Here is a 17,904-nt window from a genome sequence, read left to right on the forward strand (position 1 = left end):
CTTAATTCCGTGAGCCCCTTAATTCCTATTTCTGAATAGCTACTTGCATAGCGAGGGCCTCTGTTCTGGCAGTCTTGGTGTCAAAGGTAGCTTAAGAGGGTTCAACACTGTTCGACCACTTGACATGTCGTAGACACTCGAATGAGGACCCTGGGGTTTAAAAAAAGGTCCCCTTCACCCCAAGTAGTACGAGTGGCGCTGGCTACCGCCCCCAAGTGCAGGAAACAACAAACACCCTAATATAAATACCCGAGAAGGTGGTCGGGAAACAGCCCCGCAGGTGGCGCATTGGACCAGAATATCAGACCGTTATTCTGGAGGTCGTGGGTTCGGATCCCACCCGGAGGGAATTTTGTCACAACTTTTTTTCTTACTCAAAAAATTTCTTCATCCTTTTCTATGACCAAACGAATTCCCCCCTTGCTTTCCGAGGTTTTCTTGACTGCCAACCCTTATTCTGTGTTAATTCACTGAGCCCCGCATTCCCCTATTTCTGATTCGCTATATATCTTTATATATATATATATATATATATATATATATATATATATATATATATATATATATATATATATATATATATATATAGAGCCTACGGCTTTGCTTGATAGATCTTGTCCCACCCATGAGTGCAGTGTATTTAAAACGAACTGATCTGAACTATTTGTATCTTTCAAAAAGACCGTCCCCCGGTCGAAGCTCTACAACATTGTTAAGTTTTTCAATGTGATTTCTTTATCGTACAGTTAACCTTATATATATATATATATATATATGTATATATATACCGTAGAGCCAACAGACGAACGGGTAACAAACAAACTTTAATGACGTTTCGGCCTGGGACAGACCTTCGTCCCAGGCCGGTCCCAGGCCGAAACGTCAATAAAGTTTGTTTGTTACCCGTTCGTCTGTTCGCTCTACGGTATTTTCACCGGGTCCATTGCATCATCTTCTGACGTAGTATATATATATATATATTTATTTATTTATAAATATATTGCAGCGACTATGTATGTAGCTTACATGGAAATGTGACGGGCTTAAGCTATAACGGGCAAATATGTGGGTATGCGCCGGATGGCGACGAGGAAGAGGACGCTCTCGTTCATGCTCAGCCTCGCGTAAAGCTGGTCGGTTCGGTTCGCTCCTCCTGCGTTGACGCCTCGCCCACGAATAAACGAGCCGATCCTTCTACAGGAACGTCGAGTATCTCCTTTACAATTTTTGGTGGAGGTTGCGGCCCTGCTCCGGTCCCCATCTGTCTATCCTGGAGCTGCGCAGTCGGACACTTCCCTCGAGGATGTCTCACGGTAACCACCACGAGTCCACACCTCTTGTGGCACCGATCATCTGCCCTGACACGGTACGTCAACGGTATCCCTCCTTCTTCAACGGCACTGATGATCAGGACGCTGAGGACTGGCTCACCACCTTAGAACGGGTGTGCAACCATAACAACTGGGACGATAAACTGAAGCAGAACAATGTCAGTCTCTCCCTTACCGGTGTTGCAGAGACGTGGTATAAGAACCAAGAGTCTGATCTCCGCACATGGTCAGACTTCAAGACCGACTTTGCCAAAGTGTTCGGGCGCCCAGCAGTTCGGAAACTGCGGGCTGAACAGTGTCTGCGCGAACGCGCTCAGCGCACGAACGAAACCTTTACATCTTACATCGAGGACATCTTTGACTTGTGTAAAAGGGCAGATAGTGCTATGACCGAAGAGGGGAAGATAAAGCATATGCTTAAAGGCATAAACGACGATGCCTTCCAAATGTTGCTCGCAAAAAACCCCCTCACTGTTGCTGAATTCATCAACGCTTGCCAAGAGTTCGATGAACTCTGCAGAGAGAGGGCTCTCACCCGTAAACCAGCAGAACAAGGCCATTCGATTTGCAGCTTAGCCTCTGATGATAGGGGTGTCCTCTTCGCCCGGATTCAGCAGTTTGTCCGCGAAGAAGTGGCTCGTCAGCTTTCCCTCGTTAGCGACGTAGCGAATCCGCCTCAATAGGATTTAGCCCCAACCCTAAGGAGCGTTATACAACAACAAGTGGCTGACGCACTTCCAAGCACTTGACCGCCGAATTCCGCGGTAGCTCCAGTGGTATACGCCGACATAACGCCTGAAACTACGATGGCAGCTCCTCTGGCCTTCGTCGACCCAGTGCCACATAGGCCTTTCACCTATTCCGAGACCGTGGCACAACCCTTCACTGGAACCATGCCGGGACCCCTCTTTGCGCCTGCCGCAAGCCTTGGGTGTCATGCCACTGCCGCGGTTCAACGCGTCCGGTCAATGCGTGTCAATCCGCATCCAGCGTCTACAATCGCGAATCCTTGGCGCACGTCCGATAATCGCCCCATCTGCTATTCGTGTGGGATTGCGGGACATGTGGCACGCTACTGTCGCCGTGGCATGACGGGTGCGCGCAACTCATCGTGGTCCTTTCCCTATGCGCCCTCACCGCCCATGACGCAAGCCCCAGCCCCGTTTCCGACGACACCTATCTCGTCCGATGACCGTGACTTCGCCAGCCGCCGCTCGCAGTCTCCACGACGCCGCTCACTCTCTCCGATGCGCCGTCGCCCTACGACTAGTCAGACGGAAAAGTAGACGCCGCAGTTTCGGAGCCAAAACTGCGTCACCGTCGAAATGCCAAAGTCCTCCTTCTTCGCCGCCTAATTTAATCAAATTGTATGTTGATGGTGTTGCTACCCTGGCGCTCATTGATACTGGAGCTGCGGTTTTTGTTATTGACGACAAATTCTGCCGATCGTTACGAAAGGTGACGACACCAATATATGCTGTTATTCTGCGCACCACTAATGCGCAACCCGTGGAACCGCTGGCCGCATGCACCGCTCGTGTTACAATTCAAGGGTTCGTTTACATCATCGAGCTCATCGTCCTGTCGTCTTGCTCTCACAATATCATTATAGGATGGGACTTCTTGTCGCGCCATCACGCCATCATTGACTGCGCGCGCGCTGAAGTAGAGCTGTTTCCGGCACTTGAAAACGATTGCGAGAAAGGCGCCGCAAAGTTGCTTGTTGCTGACGACACGGATATTCCACCGGATTCATCTGTGCTTGTGCCGTTGTCGTGCAGCAGTGTTTGGGACGCCACAGTCATATTTGCTCCTTCTGGACTCTTTTCGCTACGCAAATCCTTTCCACTGCCGTTCGCTGTCCTCGACATCAAATCCGGTTCCTGATTTGTGCCTGTCTCAAACCCTTATCCGTGCCCCATCAAACTCTTTCGCAGTCAATGCGTTGGCCTTACAGAAGAAATTGGCCCTTTTGTTCTTATCGACGTAGCCGGAGACGTTTCTCCCGTCGATATTACCGCGCTTAGCTCCGGTTGCTTAGGTGATATCTCGCCTGATGCGACTATGTGTCTCAACGCTATCGACGACGCCCTTACTTCGACCCAACGTGACCAACTATTGACCATTCTACGACGCTTCAGTATGTCAGTCGACTGTCATCACACTCCTTTGGGCCGCACGTCAACTGTTTCGCATCAGATCGACACTGCCACCCACGCACCATTGCGACAGCGACCGTATCGTGTGTCCTCCACCGACCGTCGTGTCATTGAGGAACACGTGGAGGACATGCTAAAACACGATGTCATTCGACCATCGATGAGTCCTTGGGCTTTTCCTGTGGTCCTTGTAAAGAAAAAAGATGGATCTATCCGGTTCTGCGTGGATTATAGACGTCTCAACAAAATAACTCGCAAGGACGTTTACCCGCTGCCCCGCATTGATGACGCTCTTGACAGCTTGCAAGGGGCCGAGTACTTCTCATCATTGGATTTGAGGTCCGGCTACTGGCAAGTGCCCATGGCCAACGCGGATCGTTCTAAAACAGCATTCGTAACACCAGATGGACTCTACGAGTTCAATGTCATGCATTCGGACTCTGTAACGCGCCCGCGACATTCGAACGAATCATAGACAACGTATTACGTGGTCTGAAATGGAAAATGTGCCTTTGCTACCTAGACGACATCGTCGTGTTCTCACCAGATTTTACGACCCACCTAACACGACTGGAACAAGTATTGAAATGCCCTACTTCCGCCGGTTTGCAGCTGAACCTTAAAAAGTGCCGCTTCGCTTCTCAGAAACTCACCATTTTGGGCCATGTGGCTTCAAAAGACGGCATCCTCCCGGATCCAGCGAAGCTCCGTGCCGTGGCGCAGTTCCCAAAGCCGACTACAATGAAGGACCTGCGAAGCTTTATCGGCCTCTGCTCCTATTTCCGGCGCTTTGTACGGAACTTTGCCTCTATCATTGTTCCCCACACGCAACTTCTCGGTGGGAGTGGGGAAATTTCAGAGTGGTCCTCTGATTGCGAAAACACTTTTCTGAGGCTACACCGCCTCCTTACGTCGCCACCCATACTCAGACATTTCGATCCACGCGCACCAACCGAACTCCACACCGATGCCAGCGGTGTGGGATTAGGCGCAGTCCTCGCCCAACGACTGGACGGCTATGAGGAATATGTAGTCAGTTATGCGAGTCGCACATTGACGAAGGCGGAAACGAACTACTCTGTAACAGAGAAGGAATGTTTCGCTATCGTTTGGCCCATCACCAAGTTTCGCCCCTACCTGTACGGACGCCCGTTCGAAGTCATGACGGATCATCATGCTCTTTGTTGGTTGTCTTCACTAAAGGATCCCTCCGGTCGCCTCGCCCGCTGGGCCCTCCACCTTCAAGAGTATGATATCCGTGTTGTGTACCGGTCAGGACGCAAGCATAACGACGCTGACGCCCTTTCTCGCTCCCCGCTTCCATCGGACGTCGCGAGCTTGTCGACGGCAGATAACATCCTGGCGCCTCTCGCCATAGCGGACATGGCTGCTGAGCAGCGTAAGGACCCGTGGATCACCTCGATTCTCGAGTATCTTTCACGCCCGCTGGCAAACGCTGCTCCACGATCACTCCGCCGACAAGCTGCCCACTGCACCGTTTGTGACGAACTCCTATACCGCCGCAACTACCACAACGATGGTCAAAAATGGCTCCTGGTGATTCCTGGCCACCTACGCAAGGAAATTTGCTCTTCCTTTCACGATGACGCGCAGTGTGCTCACGCTGGGGTTCTGAAAACGTACGAGCGCCTTAACTTCGCTACTACTGGCGGGGGATGTATACCTTTGTGAAGAAGTTTGTTAAATCTTGCCCAGACTGTCAACGGCGCAAGACTCCTCCGCAGCACACCAGCGCTCCACTTCAGCCGTTGCCCTGTCCAGCGGGTCCCTTCGACAGAGTGGCCATTGATCTCTACGGCCCACTTCCCAACACAGCTGCCGGTAACCACTGGATCATCGTCGCCGTTGATCATCTAACGCGTTATGCTGAAACAGCTGCTCTACCGGCGGCCACGGCTCGAGAAGTAGCGTCCTTTCTCCTTCAGCGGTTCATTCTCCGCCACGGTGCTCCTCGCGAGCTACTCAGTGATCGAGGTCGCGCGTTTTTATCCGACGTCGTGGAGACCCTTCTAGCTGAATGCAACGTTGTCCACCGCAAAAGCACATCATACCACCCACAGACAAATGGTCTGACGGAGCGGTTCAACCGCACACTGGGGTATATGATCGCAATGTACATTTCCTCGGACCATTCCAATTGGGACCTCGTTCTTCCTTTCGTGACGTATGCTTACAACACAGCTAAGCAGACGACCACATAATTTTCGCCGTTCTTTTTGCTCTACGGCCGTGAGCCTTCATGCATGCTGGACACTATACTGCCATACCGACCTGACGCCTCCGAATTTATGCCAGTTTCAGACGTCGCTCGGCGCGCCGAGGAATGTCGCCAGCTTGATCGCCGATTCACATCGGAAGACCAGCAGCGCCAGAAAGCACGTCACGATGTTTCTGTCACAGCTCCAACTTTCCAGAACGGATCACTCGTGTTGCTCTACGTACCGTGCCCGACTCCCGGACTGTCGCCGAAATTTGTGTCGCAATACCACGGCCCCTACCGGGTTGTGGAGCGAACATCCCCCGTCAAATACGTTGTTGAACCTTTAACGGCCACTTCAGACCGCCGCCGTCGGGGGCGTGAGACAGTTCATGTTGCGCGGCTAAAGCCCTACTATGACCCGTTCGTATCGTGTACGCCTTAGGTCGCCAGGATGGCTTCCCCTTTCCGACGGGGGTATTGTAGCAAGTATGTATGTAGCTTACATGGAAATGTGACGGGCTTAAGCGATAACGGGCAAATCGCCATATGTGGGTATGCGCCGGATGGCGACGAGGAAGAGGACGCTCTCGTTCATGCTCAGCCTCGCGTAAAGCTGGTCGGTTCGGTTCGCTCCTCCTGCGTTGACGCCTCGCCCACGAATAAACAAACCGATCGTTCTATAGGAACGTCGAGTATCTCCTTTACAATATATATATATATATACATATATATATACACATATAGATATATATATACGGCCTGCTAAGAAAGGGAACATCAGCTTAGCGGATTGACGTTCCTCGTTTGTCGCGTCCTTCCCCGGGCAATGTTTTCGACTTCACAATGATACTGAAAGGTGACCGCTGAGAAAACTATATAACTAGAAGCGTGGCCAACAAAACTGGAAGGCGGGCAGACCGGAACACTCTGCAATGATGTGCCCCAACAACACCTGAGCCTTATTCCCCACATCAGGAAGCAACTCTATTTTTAAAATTTGCCCTGTCGATTCCCTGCTAGAACCACCAGTTTTAAAGCAACGATTTCTTCCTCTACCACCGAACTATGGTTCCTAGAAATATTTGGTAGTCTGCCGTCCGCGTGTCTTCTCCATGGAAAGGCTTGTCCTCACCGCTGATGCACCCACAGCTCTGCGCAGAGGGCGCTGCGAGCAATTGGAGTTCCGCAGCGGTTGGAGCGAGAGCGGCCACCGGCCCGTCTGCGCCGCGCGCTACTGCCGCGGAGAGCGGGCGCGTTCCGTGTCTGTCACCCATTATAGCGGTAAAATCCAGTGGCACGAGGTACATCAGCTCCGATTTTAAGCTGCGATAGAACTATCATTAGGCTCTTTATATTGCTCGCGGAGTTCTCGCGAATGGGGCTACGGAGCCTATTTGTGGCCGCTGACCTTCGCGAGTGAGGCTGAAGGATGAAATCGCTGCAACGAGAGTAGCCGTTTCACTACCGCCACTGGAACCCTTCTTTGGCGCAACATTGAGAAAGTGAGACCACGTTCAAACAGGGCCCGGTGGCACCACATACAGTACAGTGTTTGTTCCAATTAAATCTGAACACTACTGCGTTATCGCCGAAGGTCATGCATTGAAGGTGGTCGATATGTTGCCGACCAGGCTATCTCTAAAAAAAGGGGGAAAAAGCTTTAGTGAAATGCTTTGATCCATTTCTAAATAACTCGAAGGTGGAGCAAAGCAAGGAATATGGTCACTGGACTAAATAGGCCCCAAAAAGTTCTCTTTTTATACTCGCCCACTACCGGCATGGGCGCCAACAATACCCAGCACCCCACCCACACCTATCTAGAACCGAAGGTACAATACTCCGGCGACTACAAACAAACCTTTACCCACACAATACCTTTCCATGCAATGTACCCCACCTTCTACCCCGCATCTTGCAAATACTGCCCCCTTCCTGGCACCCTATACCATCTGGTATCGGGGTGTCAACAAACCCCGTCCCTTACTCCCAATTCCCAACCTACTTACGAGCAGTTTGTGGCACAACTGACCAGCTCCGACCTCTCCTCCCAGCGTAGCCTGGTAGAGAGGGCCCGGGTGGCCAGTGCAGGCCAGGGTACCCAGGACTAGAGGAAACCCCCCACCAGGCGGGTGCCCAGACAGCAGCACCTAAGGCTCGCATAAAGTTTATTCCTCCTGCTCCTCCTTTATACAGCCGTTAATAAAATTATTGGCCCGAACAGAAGTATTCGCTGTTGTGGCCGCAAATAAAGTGATGGGCCATAGCCCAAATAATATCCCTTGTTGCTTTCCCCGCTTGCGTAGTGCGATTCACTCCGAGTATGCGGGCAATCAAAATAAAGATCTGTGCAATGAATAATGCAAGCGCAGTTACCGTTTTGCAGCATACTTTTATAGAAAATAGGTTGCGCGTATTCCTTAAGTTAGCGAATTTTGATAATCGTGGAATTAAAAAAATTTATTCGCGCAAATTCAAAGGTTTTATAGTACCCACTTTCTACATCTTAACGGAAGAGGCAAAAATCGTATCAATGTGTACACACGGAATATTTTTATTCGGCAATAACATTTAGCCCATATTACGAACTGGGGAGGCTGAGAAAACATGCGACGGGGCAAAAATAATGAACGAGGCGAACTAGTCAGATCCCGTTCAAGCTTCAGAGCATTTATTTGACACCCAAACAGAGAGAAGTATTGTGTACTGTTTTAACACTTTTAGTGAATCTACATTCTGCTTCTTAGAGTGTATTGTGCAAATCTCTTGTTCCCCCCCTGTATGCAAGGGCCTTTAGGGTAATAAAAATGAGCAGGAAAATGAAAAAACTAAGGAAGGTTCCACAGCATCACAAAAGAATTTCCGAAGCGCCCACACACCACACAAATGTTTTCACGCGTTTACATATCCATGGCAGTTGGTATACACACAAACTCCTCTTCGTAATGTAACAAGTCGAAATTCCGCGTAAAGTGCCCCAGTTAGAACAAGAGGCCGTGACGAGAGTGTTTCCGATGCCCTTGAGTATGTGTGGAAGCTTTTTTCTGCCCGGAAGATGGTATAGAGGACAACGCAGCGACCGGATTCCCTTCGTAATACACGAAAACATACTCCCATCAATTCTCACTTCGGTAAAAAAATATTTGTATTCGCACGAATCAATTTATTTGCCTAATCTGTTCTGTAGACAAAAAAGGGAAGAGGACGAAAACACACAGTTAAAATCGGCTGAAAACACCGAGACCCATGAAGGCAGCGCAGCAGAGCGCCGTCCGCCGCACTGCTCTCCGCGCCGGACTGGCCCACAGCGCTCCGATTGCCTGCAGGGCCACCGCTGCGTGCATCATGGAGGAGCCCCCTTCGCGGCAGCCGGACGGGAGACTAGCAAATCTTTCAACATGCGTGGGGGCCAATAAACTCCCAACGCGGCGGAGTCGGTTTCGGAGGTGAGGGTGCGGAGGGTTTCACTCACGGAGCACAGTGTAGATGGCGCGGCGAATTTACCCAGCGTCCAGGCGCGGACTTGCCTGCTCACCAGCTGCCGCGTCGGCGGTACTGCTTTGTCGTATGCTTTAGGGGCGGTAGTTTGGGGCCTGTTGTGGCGTAGTTTCGCGACCATTGCGAGCTTCCTTCGCACGGGTTGATTAACTTGTTCGACAGCACATCCGGGTAGCCCGCACTCAACGGAATTAAGTTGTCGTAAGGCAAAGATACGTCAATGATTGGTTTGCAGGGCGGGGAAAAAAGTAAAGACCACATGCAGACATCTGGACGCAAGAGAAACGCTACATTTTGAGCTATGCTTACCACTAATAATAATAGGTTTTCTAAATTGATGAATACCAATTCGGTTGTGTTTTATGAGATAGTACAAAAGGCGAAAGTTGAAACTGATTCCGATAAATAGCGATTGTAAAAGTTCCCTAAGCTCTCTTGCAATTCTCCAACTTTCTAAAATACCTTGTTTAAATTGGTATAAGTGGGAACTACTAAGCTCCCATGCCGGATTGTTTCGGTGTCTGCGCTTGTGTCGCGCGGTGGTGTAGCTTCACGATAGCACATAAGGATGGCCAAGTTCAGCTTGCTCACCCTTCGCAAGACGATGCTCTCTGTTTTCTTTGTCCCTACTCACAGCCGGGAGAAAGAATCATACATGCAGCCGGGCTACAGCGTTGGCGTCCGCCGCTATGGGACCGTGCAGCTGGACGGGTGGCGCCACCACTCGGCGCTCTCGTTGTTAGTGAATGAGCCGGTGCATTGGACTACGCAGCCTTCAGTTATGTTTGCCCTATTTTCTTCGGTGCTTTCAATGTATTGGTGGTGGTGTGAGCGGATATGCCCGGTGAAGTGAAGTCTGGACAGATGTGTTGGGCTCCTAGGTGCTTAACATCCCCGTAGTTTTTTCGGACGCGTCTAAAGTTGGGTACGGGCTAATAACATCCGCATGTTTCGCAGCGATCCACGCTTGGCTTCACCTGCTCGGAGTACGAATAAAACTACTATTATTATTTTTTATTTCTCCTTAAAAGCACTAACGGCTGCGTAAACTTACAGGGCGCTTCTAAGTTTGGGAGCGGGCTACATTGACATGAGCGCTTTTGCGGCGCTCTACACCTGGCTTTGCTCAATCTCAGTAGGAATAAGAGTATTACTGTTAGTATATATTTATACCAATTTAAATTATCTTCACTGGTTTCAATGGCTGCGGTTTGCTCGCCAGCCCTAACGGTGGGATACCTCGATACGTGTGCTTTGAAGAGGAAGGCACTTACGTACGAGATCGATTACCGTGTGGTCATAGAAACGTGGCCGCAGTTTACACTTTCTTTCTGTAACCGTTAGCTTTGTGCCTTCGTTTTCTTCAGTGACAGTATTGGAGCCTGAGAGCTCCGGCCGAACTCCTAAGTTTGTAGTGGTCCTTTTATCAAGAGCCAATGTTATTCAACCACCCAACAGCACAAGCTACATACCACTCCCCCTGCCCTTCCCATTTTACCTCCTGAGGGAGAATAAAAGCTGGCACCGATGGGTAACACACGTGCTTATGTTTTTTTTTGTTCTTAATGTATTCTTGGCCGAGTGCCTAAAAATCGTCTAATGCCCCGCGAAAAAAAAACGCGCTACTTGTTCCCTCAAATAGGGGTGCATCAGGCCTAGTCCTCCAGCACAGACGCATTTTCTACACGCTGGAAGCAGTTAGGATATGGAGAGGGGTCACGAAAGTGCCAAGTCTGCAGCAAAATTATTCAGCCCTCCGCCTAACGATGACAGCGGTTTAACGCGCAGCTTTCTTCGTGCGAAACAGAATGCGAAAGGGTCAAAGTCAAAGACGCTGCGATCAGAAGACAAAAATGTTCCTAGTCAAATTCAAAGCTTCACTAGTCAACGTTTAAATGCAGTAGGTAACAAAGGAAACCCACGCGAGAACGCTTTGTGATAAACCGTCACCATCGTTAGACAGTGCTTCATTTTTCAAGCGTAGGTCGAAGCTGGTAAAACTCGACCGCATGAATCGGTTGTGAAACTCACCGCAGGTTTTCGGTGCCCTCACGTCTATTCTAATTCAGCCACGCAGGCATTGTTTTCTGCAAAACCATTACCAACTAGCCAACAATCATTGCAACCCATATAAAGCAATGCTTTTCCACAACCAATGACGTTCTACTATGATGCGGTATTGTTTCTGCACACGATTCCCAATGGGTGTAGTAAAAACATTTCTGTGAAAGTAAACACGTTTCTACCGTAGTTAAGAAAGTTACGGAGCGTCGTCTATCACAATCTCTGTTTTGGGGTAAATCTGAGTAGGCACCACCCCGATTTTGTCTTTTGCGTGTGCACGACGCCATCTCGTCATCAATTGCCAAAAAACAGCGCAGCAGAATCCCTGTATCGGCTCCACACACCGGATTTGCAGCAGTATTTACCTGCAATGTATTCCTCGATACGCCAAACTGCATGCAGGCATGAAAGATTTGCACGAAGGAACGGACTTAACCTTCCACCTTGACTTCCAGCTAAGTGCATTCAGCGTCGTCTGCGAATCGTAATTACTGAGTATCGGCGTAAATAATACACGTGGCATGCGTCGTAAAGGTCCCGTCACTTTCAGGATTTACCAATCTCAAAGAAGTCCTTGTGGTTATTCACACTTTGCCAACCACACCGCAGCAGAATGACAGCAAGCATTGTACAACTACGCTGCGCTGACCGCCACTAGCATTCCACTGACGAGCGGTTCGACACAGCGGCGGCGACGGTAATGCAATACAACGCCGCCCGGTCCCTATAGCCCGGCCGTTGCCGACGATGCTGCTGCATTCTGGACGCTGCTGCAGCGTTCTGGACGCTGCCCCCGCGAATTCCAGGTAACGGCTGGCAGAATCTCACGTTTCACTCTTTCACTCGTTTCACGTGTGTTAATTCAAGCGAAGTCGCATGGGCAATTGTCGTGGGTGTCGTTTAAAGCTCTACTTTCCAACCCCCTTCACAGCGTCGGTTGGAAGCCATTTGTTTCCTAATCACTCCCAACGCTTTCTGCTATACAAGGCATTGCCTTCTTTCTAAACGCATCAACCTCGCAAAGATGCAATTGATACGTTGATAATTTTTAAGCACTGTGGTTGCTTGCGCATTGAACACACGCAGTGATTGAGCGCCTTTACGTTATATTTTCCGATAATCGCACAATGGGCATCACCTCTCGTCACCTCTGTTTGGCGGGTAAAAATGCAGTCAAAGCCCTTTGACATATTGCGAACTTTGCGAATCCTTCACAGAAATCTGTTATGTCCTAAAATAATCCCCTATTTAGGTCTTGCCACCCTAAGTTTTTCTCCGCGGCCCCGCAATAAAGATAAGCAGACTGCAACATAAAACCGAGATCTAATCTGACCTAATGATTTCAAGCACGGGAACAAATTTCTACAGTAGCAACAATTGTTTCTAGTTGTAGCAGTGAAAGAGAGTAAGGTACCACTCAAAGGCATGCCTTCCCAGTGGCCAATGGCAGCACCGAAAGGGTGTTCCATAAGGCCAAACGAATTCGTTCCACGCAAGTTTGAGTTCCCTAAGCTAATGATGCACATGAGCTACGAAGAGTACCCTAGTGGAAGGTTAAAGATTAAGTTCGACTGGGCTGCATTGCTCAACCGAGGTGTGAAACATGCCACGCAATCGTGGTTGCCACGTTTCTTGCACAAAAGGAGCCGTGGGGTAGGAAATTTCTTTCCAGCATTGTGTGCATTCATTTATTGAAAACTTGAGAAACAAAGTGGTGGGTCATCTGTGTGGCACAAACCCAGAACACTTGGGTTCTGACACCACAATTTAACCCTTGCAGTAACAGCCCCATTTGCTGATCGCTAAGTTGTTTTTCACGGTTTGGCACACAGATCTTATGTCACTGTGCAGTCCAGAATATGGAAGAAGATTATATCAGAGTTTGTGTCACTTGCCTCAAAGCGACACTAGAAATTAGAACCCACAGGCCGTATCTGGAGGGTAATCTGCTGTAACAACAGAACTACTGTCCCTGATTCATAATAGCGCCTACATGTATAGGGCACTAATCACGAATGTGTTGATCAATCAGTTACTCAGCACTTTTGGAGAACTATTGTGTACCAAAAAGACCGAACTACTGTATATGTGATGGAAGGGAAGAGGCAAACAATCTACTCTATAGTAACTAATGGCACACATGGCTACGCCAGGGATTAGGGAGAAGAATGAGCAGAAACTCTAGCAACAATTCTCAATATGACAGATTATGTATGCGCTATGCTTCTGACGGAGGAAAGCAATGTGTCCTGTTTCCTTTTTAACCTTCATCACAGAAGCAGCTACGAAGCATGGGTTTCCATCCCCAGAAGACCTGGTCAAGCTATCCTTTTTGAAATGCAGTACCCCCCTCAGCACATGCAGATTGAATACAGCAGGCGCACATTTGCACAGAGACGGCCCCTGCTAACCTCAGCCAGGTGTGCGCAGTCCTTGGAGGGTGTGCGCAGAGTATCGGTTTTCAGGGCCTCCTTCTCTGCCACCGCCGACAGTACCTTCCCGTCCAGGCGACCCAGGTGGTCTAGAAAGGAAGAAGGAAAGCGCACATGGACTTGAGCACCCGCACTGCCCCACCGTTATGCCGGACAAGACAGGGGGTAGGGAAAAGTTGAAACGTAGGAATCGCTTTCCCCCTGTCAACTGCTTATGAGAACTCCGCCAACAAGCGAGAAAGATGGTGATGCCACCCACAAGCACCACTACACACGGCCGGATGGTTTAGGCAAGATTACACAAAAGAGGTCTTTGCTGCTGCCAGGAAAAAAACAAATTTCACCAGCTTCCCGTAGGGGAACCCTGAGTAGTATACAAAGCAGCCATAGGGTCGACTGAAGTTCCAATTTGATTTCAGTTCGATCACGCCGTTTTGGGAGGAGAATAAGGGGAGCGTAGCGCACGCTTGTCATTTATACGGCGGAGCTACAGTGGCGCCCCCAGCGGAGTAAGCTGCGGCCGCCGTCACGTATCTAGTCCTAAGCTCCTTCGCATTATCGCGCGTTAAGCTGCAGGTGTTGCTATTTGTTGCGCAATCCCGGAGAGGAGCTTCGAAGAGGAGGAATGCCGGAGAGGAGAGGAGCGTCAGAGAAGAGAGGAGGAATGCCTCGTTTACTACTCAGGGTTCCCCGTATAGGAAGATGACGACGGTGGTTGAACGCGAAGCTATCTCCTGATGGATTCTTTGGTTGGCCAGTCCCTAGGATCATCCTGCAGCAATCATTATCAGTGGTGCCTGACCAGGCATGCGCAGTGGGGGTGTGGTACTCTGTATTCCCCTATTGGGAAGATGACGATGGTGGTTGAACGCGAAGCTATCTCGTGATGGATCCTTTGGTTCGCCAATCCCTAGGGGCAAGCTACCACAATCATCATCAGTGGCGCCTGGCCAAGCATGCGCACTGGGTGTGTGGACGCCGCACAACGGCGCCCACACAACGGCGGAGGGAACAGGATCGGCCATGAGCTGCTTTGCATCTAAAAAGGGGAGAGAGGAGAAGCAATGCACCACAAGCTTTCACCATTACCAGACTCACAGACTGGGGAGAGGGCAGGCGAAGTTGTCCGCCTCTTCTGAAAGGCCCCGTAAATATCAGGAGGAGGATTAGAGGATGGGATATTAAGATATAATTGTCTGATGCTTGGTATATTTGCTGTTCTTGAATTGGTTTACCTTCAATGACCCGAGTACCGCTAGCGCAGTCAAAGAGAACAAAGCTGATGTCCAGAAACTGTCTATTTTATGTGCATAAAATAAGTGATCGGAACACTGCATTGAGACGAGAGCGCTTCATTCTGACGCACATGTACACAACCATCCTTCGTTTCTCGCCATCGCCATCTCCCCGACAATCATATCGCAGATCACCAAGAAGCATAGCATACACACATCGGCAAAGAACATGGTGCCAACTCACAGCCACAAACACCGACACGCTCCACTCGCGGTGACTGTTTTCCCTCTCATTGATCCGGACTACACCACGTCACCTCCCAGCCCCACTGCCCTCTCAGCCGAGGAAACAATCTTCCCACTCGAGGAAAAGTGTCAACAAACTGACAACCAATCAAAGCCTACAGTGACGCCATTTCCTGCGATTTGGTGACTAAGAAAAGCAAGCACCACTCGATACCGCCAGCTTCGCGGATTAGCTACCACAAACCGTCGGCACACCCCCTGTCGAACTGCATCATCAATAGATCTATACCAGGATAATTCAGCACGCTAACGAGACGGAAGTACTCTATGCATCATTGCCTTTTCCTAATAGACCTATTCGCCCCCTTCTGCCACTGTCCTTCGTCGGCACCAACAAGCGAGGAAGAAGCATAGCGTAAGCGCTGCCTCCAGGATTATCCGCCGAGCACAAATCCGGGCCTATTTTTCTGTCCAACAGTCTCTGCCAGAGCGAGAGTTGCGGGGGCAAGCAATTCCCTGTGCTGTGGCATTGCACAGTGGATCAAAAATCCCCAATGACATACATTTCTCCTTACTCAAAAGCATGCCCTACACCAAAGGAACACACATCAAATTACGTCGGAGGGAGGCCGCACTCACGGATGGGGGTGAGCTCTGGGGTGGCCGTCCCGCAGTGCCCACTGGGCACCCCCCCCACCTCCTGGAAGTCCACCAGGGATAGGCTTCCTTGTGCCATGGACGGCGCCGCTACGGGGGCCGCAACCACCAGATGCGTCCCCCCAGAGTAGTCCGTCGTATGCCGCTCCGCCTGCCCTCCTGCTCCAAACCCCATTTCCAGCGTTGGTACAGCGGAGGGGGCTGCCGTTGCTCCTTCCTCCTGCTCTTCCTTCACTGGCCTGCCTGCATCCTCTCTGCACTCGCAGGAGGTCTCTCCCTCCTTGCTAGTTGCTTCGTCTGCACTTCTGCAGGACAAGGACAAGACAGCGAATGAGAAGAGCTAAAGGGGCAAAATTCATGGCCACTCCCATATTCATCAACACCGATAGTGCCAGATTATTCACTCTTTCCTCATGTCAGAAAAGGCAGGAACTACTTCCTTATGTCTTTATTTCAGTCTACTGACGACAATCACACAAAGAATATAGTGATGTTTTCTTGATTAGCGGGTTATTGCTTTGTACACCATATTACTCCCCTGTCTTGTTTTCCTGTTGGATATAATCTGTTAGTCATAATTTCAAGCGGCACTTTTGTGCTGATGGTTCTTTCGTAGCATACGAATACTATGTATTGCAATTCCTGCTTGTCGCAAACCTGGCGAGTAGTGGGAAATAAATCAATAAATAGAGTCTGAAGCGAAGTGAAGGAGTGCGATTGAGGTAGGGTTGATGACTGCAGAATTGGTTGTTAAGGACTGGTTGTTAAGAAACAGGGCCAAAGGCGATTCCGCTGCTCAGGACGCTCATTATACCTGTTTATTCGCTAGCTCATGACAGCGATGATCCTTTACTAGGCCGGCCCTCTTTATCTTTTTCCGCAGCATCCGCCCGCCCGCTACAATGCGGCAGACACAAGTACAGAGAAAATGGTTGTGAAGGAAACAGTTTAAGGAAATAAAATACCGATTCGAAGTGATGTTGAATTCCATTATGTCGTTAAGTCAAAAATGATGAGCCGTGTGACTCTCCAACGGTGTTTCGAGCACCGATGTCATTTCCTAATGATGGTCTTTGTTAAGAACGGCGATGCAAGTACGACACTCTGTTGTACTGCACAGAAGAAATAGGGGACTATCGTGCGTCTGAGTCGGCTCACATATCATGGTCGGAATGGCGTGTGCGACTGAACATTTTGCCATTGAACTCGGTTTCTAAAAAAGTGGGACCTCACTCCCTTTCTCCAGAGGGAACTGTTGTTTTGAGGATGTCCAGTCATTCCGATAGCAGTGCTCCGTCTGGCATTGTCGCTCGTTTTACTGAGTTCAAGGTGTATTCAAGGCGTGATGGTTCATGACAAGAGGCATTGCAACAACTAAATAGCTTCTGCTCAGGACATTGTGCTAAGGCTTCGCCACGCTTCCTTTTCGATGATATACACAGTCTAACAGCGGCACTTGTAGAAGAACTCAAGTCGCGTGCTGCCACTGGGGTGGTATTTGCCATTGTCTTCGCTAAGGGTCAAGCGTCAGGGCACTCACATAGCTTATATCGTCCATCTGAAAAGGTAACCATCAGGTTCCACGATGCTTGGACGCATACGACTTGAGCAGCGGTTTCTCCGAACAAGATTTCCCTTGGTCCCTTACTGGTTCATATTGTCTGTACGGATCAATTCATCTGCGATATTTTATCACTGATTTCCTGATGGTTTTTAAATATTCCAACCCCAAGTGATGTCGCATCAGTCCATCAATCTCATTTGACGTGAAGTACATCGACAAGCGATTCAAGTAGGAATTTAGGGATATTTATTCTTGTATTTTGTGATTCCACAATGACTTCCTTGGTCTTGTGAGTTCACATAATTCAGCCCAGAATGTGTCCCTGAGCGTTTTCAGGAGGCGCGTGACTTTGCTGTCCTTCGTAGGCTCTATGTCTAAAGGGATGGTCCTCTGGCCACGACGAGGCTTCTGGACATATCTCATTTGCAGATAGTCGGTCCGATGCGTCGAGCTGCCAGCCTTGACAGGTGCCGTTCGAGCTCAAAGCCTCCGGGATCAGG

The 17,904-nt window shown here is 49.7% G+C and overlaps 1 protein-coding gene across 3 annotated transcripts in view; it reads right to left on the reverse strand.

The window, feature by feature from the left end:
• The window catches only part of LOC144147096 (uncharacterized), a 393,394-nt gene that overhangs the window by 163,294 nt on the left and 212,196 nt on the right, over nucleotides 1-17,904 (reverse strand). For all 3 annotated transcript variants that reach the window (XM_077679154.1, XM_077679153.1, XM_077679155.1), the window contains 2 exons: nucleotides 15,823-16,145; nucleotides 13,682-13,791 (listed from right to left, as the gene is read on the reverse strand). In XM_077679154.1, coding sequence (XP_077535280.1) covers nucleotides 13,682-13,791; nucleotides 15,823-16,145 — 433 coding nt within the window. The remainder of the gene's footprint in view (nucleotides 1-13,681; nucleotides 13,792-15,822; nucleotides 16,146-17,904) is intronic.

The sequence above is a fragment of the Haemaphysalis longicornis genome, unplaced genomic scaffold (assembly GCF_048455015.1).
Source record: "Haemaphysalis longicornis isolate Haplotype H1 unplaced genomic scaffold, Haemaphysalis longicornis Haplotype H1 scaffold_7, whole genome shotgun sequence".
In the NCBI taxonomy this organism is placed as follows: Eukaryota; Metazoa; Arthropoda; class Arachnida; order Ixodida; family Ixodidae; genus Haemaphysalis; species Haemaphysalis longicornis.